This window comes from Corvus brachyrhynchos, unplaced genomic scaffold (genome assembly GCF_000691975.1).
Source record: "Corvus brachyrhynchos isolate BGI_N302 unplaced genomic scaffold, ASM69197v1 scaffold115, whole genome shotgun sequence".
NCBI classification, from domain to species: Eukaryota; Metazoa; Chordata; class Aves; order Passeriformes; family Corvidae; genus Corvus; species Corvus brachyrhynchos.
Genome location: NW_008239553.1, coordinates 644,044 through 653,991, shown reverse-complemented (window position 1 = coordinate 653,991; position 9,948 = coordinate 644,044). Strand labels below are relative to the sequence as shown.

Below are 9,948 nucleotides of genomic sequence, written 5' to 3'. Positions count from 1 at the left end.
GGCTGGGAGAGAGAAGGGATGAGCTCCCTTCGAGCACGTAAACTGGTCATGCTGAAGACTATTCCTGTCTTGCAGGATGCGTTACGTCGCAGCTTATCTGCTCGCAGTGCTCGGGGGCAACGAGTCCCCCACGTCCAAGGACCTGAAAAAGATCCTCGACAGCGTCGGCATCGAGACGGACGATGAACGCATGAACAAGGTGGCGTTGCCTCTTAATTCCAGGTGTCCCAGCCAGCACCAGACATTGGAGCTGTTTCCTCGGCTTCAGTGTTCCTGTTGCATCGCTATTGAGCTGCTCTTACTTTGTTCAGACATTCACTGATCCTTACCTGTGTGATTTCCGAACACTGCTGAGCCAATCATTAATTTTTACAACTTTTGTTAGAAGTCTGGCTTTTTTCAAAGCTTGTCCTCCGCAAATGTCTCTGTCAGTTGTTGCTGACTTCTGGTAGTTCAGTCTAATCATCTTCATTGAGATTTTGGCTGCATATAGGAATGCACTGAAAATGTTCTGACATCGTGTCTGCACTGAAGGTTCACTTTTATTTTTGGTCAGTATCAATTCAGAGCTAGCACTTCAGAAGGCATGATACTCAGTAATACATTCTTACTTAGAGTGCTGCAAAGGAGCATTTGTTTCTTCACCAGGAAACATAGGTAAATCCTAACATGGGCATTAAAGGTATTTGAGGAAAATGTGTAGGAATATTTTGGAAATTAATGCCATAGACAGACTTTTAAAGAGAGTATCTTAATTAGAATATTTCTTGTGATATAATAGATCTTCAGAATTGTGGACCTAAAAATAATTTGCCATGGGGAAAAAAAAGCAAGAACCAATAAAATCATCTTATTGTTTGTCCCATATTCATATGTGAAGTGTTTCCAGAGAGGTAAAGGTAAAAAGAAACTAGTTTCCCAATGTTTTACCATAGGCCCAAGCAGACTGCGTTGGCTGAGCTGATAGCATGCTTACTCTGGTTTGGGATGTTGGTTTGAACTCATGGTGCTCCTGCTTAAGTGCCAGGTCTTCTATCTCTGGCTCCTTTAGGTTTAATAACTTCATAAATGAATTGCTTTCTCTCATCCTCCAATGTTCGGAAAGCTTTTCTGGAATCTGTTTTGGTCATAGTTAATTTTTGCATAGGCTGTATCTTCAGCCAGTGTAAATGTAGTGAATTCTTAAAAGCACCTTTCTCCAGGATGGAGCAGTCATGCAGGCACATAGTTTCACAGATCCCATGCTCTGTGTAAGCTTGTAAAAAGTCCTTTGGCTTTGGCCACTGACTCCTGGTAGCTGGGACTCACCAGTAGGTTTTGGAGCATTATCGTTCAGTGCTTGCTTGCTTTAGCAATTTTTGGGTTTGTGTTTTGCCTTTGTCATCCCTGGTTATACAACAATGGTAGTAAAATTAAAGTTGGAACTCTGTGTTCCAGGGCAAGGATTCAACAGCCTGGCTGTTAACATTTGGTAGGGCTAGGAATGGGACCCTCTGGTTTTGGGTCGAGATCCCAGTGCTTCAGAGCCTCCCAGAGGGCATTAAGCAAGAAATGGTAACAGTCCCTCAGTGACTAACACACTGTTGGTGGGGCTTCCTAATTGGTCCCACAACATCTCTGTATCCTCCTTTCTGCAAGGTCCTTGGATTCGTTATGAATTTAGTAACAGATTTCATGAAAACAATTAAAGTATAAAAGACTTAGCTGAAGTTGTCATGTCAATGTTCTGTTCCTGGCACTGAGAAGTAAGGAATTTTGGGGCTGTATAAGCAGCAGGATGGAGGTGCTGTATATGATGATTCATCAGTACTTGTTTAAATGTAGCTTATTCTCATGCTGTTTGGAAACCTTTAACATTTAAAATTTTACTTGCAGGTTATTAGTGAGCTGAATGGAAAAAACATTGAAGATGTAATTGCTCAGGGTAAGTAGAGTCTCTTGAGTGACCCAGGTAATTGCCTCTGTTACTTCGATAGCCTAGACCTGAGAGTGTAGAATTGCTGCCAAGTCCCTGACTGTTCAGCATCAGAGCTGAAGTGCGTGAAATCAGGTCCATTCTAATTCCCTGCAGGTCAGTGCCAGTACCTGCTGGGTTTCGCTTGTGGACCACATTAAACTGGAGAACTTAAACAAGTATGAGCTTACTGGTAGTCTGCTCATGATGTAGTTTTCTGGACATCTTGATAAGAGACTGAGCTGTCCTTCGGATTCTCTAGGGGATGTTTTGTGTTTCACCCACTTGCGTGCACCAGTGATTTAAAGCATGAAGAACAGACAGTTGGCATTGGGGTGCAGCTCTGCCCTCTGCGATGAGCACAAGCCCCTCCAGTGCACACCTCTTCTAGAGCTCCCTGAGTCCTGCATCTCCTTTTCCCTGAGGGCTGATTTCCAGAGAAATCTGTGCTCTTACTGAAGCTGGAACTTTTCACATGAATTGACTGGATCATAGGGCTGAAGTAAAGCAGAGGTGAGGTAGTGCAAAGGTTTCTGATTAATGAGGTTTTTTTTCTTGCAAGTATGTAGGCACAAGGGAATTTGCAGGCTATTTTTGCTCAAAGGTTGCCAGGACTTTGCCTGGCCTTCCTGTCAGGAGCAGGCACTGGACATTTCTATCCATGTGGTTTGAAAGACCTAAGAGAGCTATTATGCATGTGGTTACAACACACTTATGCTGTCTCTTTCTGTAATACCTCAAATGAATTGTTTCTTAGAACATACTGACATGCATATGAAACATGTTTGTTTACTTTGCTAGTTTATTAGAGCTTGAAGTAACAGGGAATTATTTAGAAATTGATTCCCAGAAACTGGAATACAGACAAACATAGTGCGTACGTGACCTTTGAATGCCAAGGGAGCCTTGGTATGTGAAAGACAGAGGCCAGAGAACCAGCTGGCTTTCCAAATACAAGCAGAAATCAGAAGTCTCAAAGGAGATGCAATAGGGTTCCTAGGGTGCTGAGGAATTTGTTTAAAATACTGTACTCTTTGCCATAAATAAATCAATCTTTCCCTTTCTCTCCTGTAAGTGTGATCTATGCCCTCAGAGTTCTCTCTACCCTTAAAGGGAAAAAAAAAAATAGGAGCAGGGGAAGCCAGTGCTGCCGATGCGTTACTTTTGAGGTACATCATCACTTTCTGGGCTACTGTGCTGCATTCAGAGAACAATCTGGGTGTGTGAAATTGGATGTGTTTGCTGCTATTTTTATGACAGCTTTTGGAAAAAAGACAGGGACTTTGTGTACAGAAGAAAACTTAGTAATAATATGCTGCCAGTGTTCTTGGGATAAACCTTTGTAAATCTTAAAACTCCTGAGTATTTTTCACAGAACTGTTTATATTTGTCATGGATGCAGCTTCTTCTTCCTTTGAGCAGATGGTGACAGGTTCAGTCCATGAGACAGGATCTGTTTTTTCTGCACTCTTCCATTTCTCCTAACTTCTGTGCTTGGGATGAGCATATAAAAAAATACTTTCTCTTGTGTCCCACTCAGGTAATGGAAAGCTTGCCAGCATGCCGGCTGGGGGAGCGGTGGCAGTCTCTGCTGGAGGGGGCTCTGCTGCTCCTGCTGCAGCTGCTGCCCCTGCTGCCGGTGAGTATGAGCAGAGAGGCGTGGCTACAGGGCAACTCCTTTTGTCTCTGGTAACAGTTTAACTGAGTCCACATTTCAAGGCTTCTCCACTTCGGCAGTTCAGTATGTGATGGAAATGTAAGCTGAACAGTTACTTTTCCTTTGGACAGTCAGAAGCATTTGCCTTAGGATTGGTCTGGCTTAGTCCAAATCAAAGAATCAAAGAGACTTGGTGGTGTTAACCACATCCCTGCAATATTAGTGTCTATATCTCTTCAGTGTTTGTATTTGGTTGCTGAAAGGGAATGAGATGAACCGTGGAGGCTCCAATACCAGTAACAGGGGAGCTGAGAACACCAAAACTTGTGTCTTGAAAATCTGTGGTGCAGTGTTAATACTGACCATTCACTTGGTCTTTTTTTCCTTCAGCTGAGGAGAAGAAAGAAGAGAAGAAGGAGGAATCTGAAGAATCTGATGATGACATGGGATTTGGCCTCTTCGATTAATTATTTGTTATAGAGAAGTTATTAAAATTCTTTGTTTTAAATGTTTTTGAGTTTATTATTATTATTGCCATACAAGTGCTCTTGGATTCAGGAAGCTGTTCTTAGAATAGCTCTGACACAGCTTTGATTTTTATCTCTGCCTGCAATAGGTGTGTGAATTTTCTGACAGACTGTAGGGCTCAACTCTGAGAGTACTGAGGAAATGGCAAAGCTCATGTGAACCTGGATGCTTGTACTGACACTGCTGTTTCTTAAACAGTATGTGGAAACTGAATCTCCCCAATGTTAACCTTCTCCATACTGTTTTGCTCTGTTACTCAGTGGAGCAGCCCACCAGCAATAAAAGGACTTTGTTTTCCAGGATCTGTTTGTTCAATTCCAGAATGTGAAACTGAATGAACAGCCGCCTGAATTAGTCCAGAAACAATTTCAGAGGTAATTAATAGGAATTTGTTTTTAAAATATTTAAAAGCACCAATTTAATCATTGTCAGATTTCCAAGATCTAGGGACAACACCAATAAAATGTTTGACTATACTTGAATTTCCTGTTGCATCCATATGCTTAACAGTATGTAACAAAAAAAAACCCCAAACTGCATCCTGCTGTCATGGGACATAGATCAATGCAGAGGTGCCCTTCATGCTGAATGGCTGTCCTGGACTATCAGAACATAAATTGTACCTTGATCTGAACAAAGAGAAATGTAAGAATGGTGTTTTTAGAGAACTGAAACATCTCTACCATGACAGGAATGGATCAGCTGGAGAGAACAGTGAATTTTGCTTTATTTATAAAGTGTTTACTGCTAGAAGATGGTTTTGGCAGGCAACTTACCCTGGCTTCTTGTGGAAGTGTTCATCTGTAAGTAGAATAAACTGATTGTGTGGTGATCTTGATGTGCTAAGTCTACACTGATGGTGTCAAAAAGATACCCCTGGAGGAGTAGTGTATACTGTAGACCTTTTCTAAGGTAGTTTTTGGAGGGAAAAAAGCAATAGCTGATAGCTGTGTTCATTATGAGTCATTGGACTAAGCATGGCAAGTACTTCTGAGAGGAGAGATGGGTGAAATCCAAGTAGGTAAAACTTTTATCTCTGTGGTATACTGAGAGAAAACACCCAGCACTTCACGGCCAAGCAAGAGAGCAGTTGGAAGTTAGAGCCTCAAAATGGCCATGATTTAAGCAACTAACCCTTGCTGTCCTTCGGCCCCTGCTGCAAGAAAAAGTTACGGTGGTAATAGTGCCGATACCTTTCATCTACTTTGTCTCTTAAGTGCCAGCCTGGTGAGCTGGTAGTAATGCAAACCGCTCGTGTTCACTGTAGTTCTGTGTCAGACTGGTAATGGCAGTGGTTCAACCCTGGCGGGGTGCCTGTGTTGCTTTTCTTAGTGATTTCTCCATTTCAGGTCACTGAAAAAGAGTGGTTCTTGGATGTGGTTTTACTGAGAGGTGCCTCTGACCCTCCCCAGTAGTGCCTTGCTTTGCTGCTTCAAGAGCACCATCAGTGTTTACACAGAAAGGGACTGCCCTGGCACACCACTCAGTAGGGTTTTTCCATGCACAAAGGAATTTGTTTGAATGGCACTGAGGTATTTGATAAGTTTGCTGTGCCCAGGCCTGTGGGATGAGACTGAAACCTGTGGTGCCAGCTGCTGGCTACTGTGATGAGGGGAGGAGTACAACAACATCTAGACTAACTACTTTTTTCACCCTGTTTTTTTCTGTCTTCTTCAGAGGACCTGTTAACCTTGAATTATGGACCTGATCCTGTGCTCAGTGTCCTCTTACAACCTTTAAATTCTTTTGTGAAAGTGCATCATTTTCATGAAAACTGTCAGTCAACCTGCTCTGAGAAAAAGGAGGACAGCTCATTTGGTAAACTGTTCAGAGAAGAAACTTCTGGGGGCAGCTCTCAGAGAAAGCACTGAAAATAGAGCTCTCATTACAGTGCCACAAGGAGTCAATGTAGCATAACCACCTCCTAGATGTTCTTTGAGAAGGCCAGGGCATAGCTCTGCTCCAAGATTTCACAGGCATTTTGCAGAATTTGCTAAAACCTCTGCATAGTGAACATTTCTTCTGAATACAAAATCAAAACCTATTAAGCTTACTTCCCCCTGCCTTACCTATTTATGAAACTTGCCACCTGATGGCTTTTGTACGTGAGTAATAATGTGCCTGGAAGTCTGTTGCACACTTCCTTGGTGCTCTGCATGGAGTTCACCACTCTGTTCTTCTGATTTCCATGAGCTTCAGCTGTGAAGGAGACGGGATCTCTGCTTCTGCTCTGGAGTCACTGTTTTGAATTTTCAAGTCTCAGTGATGCTCTTTCAGTCTTATGAATGATTTCGAAAGGCACGGGTACTGGTGGGGTGGATGCATTGTACTCCATGATGCTCCCAGAGAAGACCAGTGCCTGCAAATACTTGGACTTGTGGCCTAGTCCGTCCCCTTACCGAATCAATTTTAGCTAGAGAAGATTTTTCCTAAATTCTTCATAAAAGATAGGCTCAAGGGCATTGAAGAGAAAGGAAGGGATAGTCTTGTGCCTAGACCGATCCTACTCTGGTAACTGATCATTACCAAATTGACAACAGGAGAGAGTGATTTAGTCATAGGCTTGACATTGAAATGTGTGGGCTTTCCTCACTGGGACACAAATGCTGTGCCATCAAATCAGCTCTCACTGAAAATCATTCATTACAAACACTGTGGGGCGGGGAGAGGGACATGACATGCTCACTACTTGGAAAGCAGGGACAATGTCCTGGACACTACTGTAAAGCAATAAGGAATGGCTCCCTGGGGCCACCCTCAAATTAACTGGTTTCAGTCATACTACCAAGGCCCAATTTTGCAAGCTGCTACATGCAGGCAGGCCTGCTGAACTTGGTAGGTTTGATTTACGTAGGGGCAGAGATGTCTGTAATACCTTTCCTAGAAGAAAAATTCAGTTCCAAGAGAGCAGGACTGCTCCTGTGCCTCAGGAAATACTCCTGTGAAGCGAGTCCCAAGAGTCTGCCATGGAATGATCTGACATACACAAACATCTCAGGTAAGAAAAAGACATTTAACTCTGGCTTTCCAGTGATGTTAAGAGCATTTGGGTTGAGCTTCATGACTGATGTGCCTTTCTTGCTGACTATGGACAAAAATACTAAAGTAACATCCTGGAATCAACATTGTAAAAGGCTGCCTTTCGTCTTCCCTTGAATTCCCAATGGCTGCCAAAAAACAAGGTCTTGCCTGAAAAAGCAGAGACTGTATGTTATTATCTTGCAGGTACTAACAGCTCACTCTTCATGTCGTGAAAATAAACATGACAATGAGGGATTGCATGCAAAGCTGTCTCAGTGGCATCTCAACGTGTAAGGGCATGAGTGGATTTGAAGAGCTCCAGTTGGAGTTAGACATACAGGAAAAGCTGCCTTGTAAATCTTGCTGATCTGGCTTCCTGCTGCATTGTGAGCAATAGCAGAACTATAGCACTTTCTTACTGGGGGGAAAAGAGATTAGTTTTGGGGGTTAGTTCATTTTTGAAGAAAGCACAGTTGTTTGTCAGCCTGCTCGTGCCAGTACCCAGGCAGCACTCCACAGGCGATTAGTGTTCACATGGTTCATTTCATCAACCTGTTTCAACAGGGCAGCATTAACCTCCTCAAATAAATAACCTTGAGGGCCAAGGCAGAGTGATGTAAACAACTCAGGATGAGATTGCTGTTGGGAAATCAAGTGAAACTAACTCCAGCATTGTCGCAGCATTATTGTTTCTGTTTTCCAGACACGCTAGGAACATTAAGGCTTGTGAAATGCTGGAAAAAGAGGGAGCAGCGTTGGCTCAAGAATGAAGATGTTCTTGTGGTTACAAGTGTTTGGGAGGTATTTGCAGACAAGGTTCAGTGGTCAGTTTTGCAACAGACTTCCGCTAAAGTCACAGCCCAGTGACCAGTTCTTCTGCAGAACAATCCCAGTTCTGGAAAAGGTGAGACATGGTGTTTCCTTTGGGTTTGGCTACATGAAAATACCTTTCTGTGGCATCAGAAGCACGGGGTGGAAGCTCTATGATCACTGTGGTGTTAAGGGCCTGTAAGAGAAGGCTCAGGTGTGCCAGGCCTCACCTCTCCAGCTGGAGGAGATGAGGGCTGACAAGGGTTAAGTAACCACATCAAACACAAGGGAGGAAAGAAATTACAAAAGCAGCTAGAGGTATGAGAGGAAGGGAGAGAAGGGTGGGTATAAAGAGAGGACTTAAGATAAGCAGGGTTAATTCTTTATGTGCTCCAGGATCAGTGAATACATATAAAGGGTAGTTCGTGGCAGCTAGGTGAGGTGGTAGGCTCGGGGTCAGGACCTGAAAGAAAGATAAAGCTGTACTCCTGCCTGCCTGATGAAAGCAAAGCATGAACACTTAATGAAAAAGTGCTCTGTCTGTAGAGGCTGGAGTATGATGTCTAACTTGAACTCAAATATTGGATTTATGCAAGGGTTACCTGCTGAATTTAGTTGCTTCAGTCACCTGACTGTGAGGCAGCAGACTGAGGCATTAAACAGCTGTTCTTGCAACCTGGATGACCCATCTGTGGGGAGGGTATAAGCCTCCCTCATATCATTGGAAAGGATGTTTGGAGTGGAAGGAACAGGAAGAGGGGCTACTAGCATAATTGGTGAAATTCCTGTGGGGAGGAAGGCCTTGCTTTGCTTAGTCTGGGAGCTGTTAAGGATAGGTATAACACTATCCCAAGTGAGAAACTTCTGACCAGTTATAAGGAAACTAATCCCAGTAGCTTTATGCCAAGATTAATTAAGTAGGGGTTTTTTTAAACTTTGGTAGAAAGTGCTTTTTGCCCTATGTTGCTTCCACTAAAAAGCTATTTATGCTTTTTGTTTTGTATCCCCCAAACCTCCCTCCTGCTGATCTTGCTTCCTAGCTTTGAGTAGAGCAGCTCTTTCTCTTGCTATGCTGATCTTTTTGATATCTCTGTAAACTTTCATACTTACCTTAATGACTTGGATGACTGTAGTCTGTATTGTTTATGGCAAAGGGATCTTTATAGCTTCTGAAATCTATTTTGATGATCTGCTAGCACTGGCTTCTTACCCAGCGCTGCTCTGTGGCGAGCTTGTGCAGAAGTACTACTGAGAATCACAGCTGCCCTGACTAAATCTAAGCATTTTGGTGAGCTTAGAGGCATGTGGAGAAAAAAATGTTGAGAACAGGTTAGCAAAAGTAAGCAACTGTGTGTTTTGGTGATTAGTATACAACAGTCTACGACTTCCTTGTGAGGGGAAGAGGAGGGGCAGACATTGATCTCTTCTCTGCGGTGCCCAGTGACAGGACCCAAAGGAATGGCCCAAAATTGTGTCAAGGCAGGTTTAGGTTGGATATTAGAAAAAGGTTCTTCACCCAGAGGGTGGTTGGGCACTGGAACAGGTTCTCCAGGGAAGTGGTCACAACACAAGCCTTAATAGGGTTCAAGAAGCATTCGGACAATACTCTTGGGCAAATGGTGTGACTCTTGGGGATGATGCTGTGCAGGTCCAAGAGCTGGACTCGATGATCCTTGTGGGTCCCTTCCAATGATTCTGTGAGTTTAGAGGCAGAGAAAGCTGTTGAGGGGGGGACAGGGGGATTGCCCTTTTCCCAGTTCTTGCCCTATTACTGTGACAAGACTTGCCTCCTTCTGACTCCTCAGCTTCTTGTGAAAGGGGAAAGCTTTTCCTTTTCTCTCACGTTTCGTGCCCATTCCCTGAAAAACAAAGGAAACCCCTAGGACTTGGAGCAGATGCCAAGAATCAGGATGTTCCGTGAGGGAAGGACAGCCTGCTGCCCCGGGACAGGGCGAGGTTTGGGGTGCTGCGAGCAGCC

At 43.6% G+C, this 9,948-nt stretch overlaps 1 protein-coding gene across 1 annotated transcript; it reads left to right on the top strand.

The window, feature by feature from the left end:
• The first annotated feature begins 43 nt into the window (after positions 1–43).
• On the top strand, positions 44–4,621 carry RPLP2 (ribosomal protein lateral stalk subunit P2). Its single transcript, XM_008639358.2, has 4 exons — positions 44–199; positions 1,876–1,924; positions 3,495–3,593; positions 4,002–4,621. The coding sequence occupies exons 1-4, from the start codon at positions 77–79 to the stop codon at positions 4,076–4,078; spliced, it is 348 nt and encodes a 115-aa protein (XP_008637580.1). The 5' UTR covers positions 44–76; the 3' UTR covers positions 4,079–4,621.
• The last annotated feature ends 5,327 nt before the right edge of the window (positions 4,622–9,948 follow it).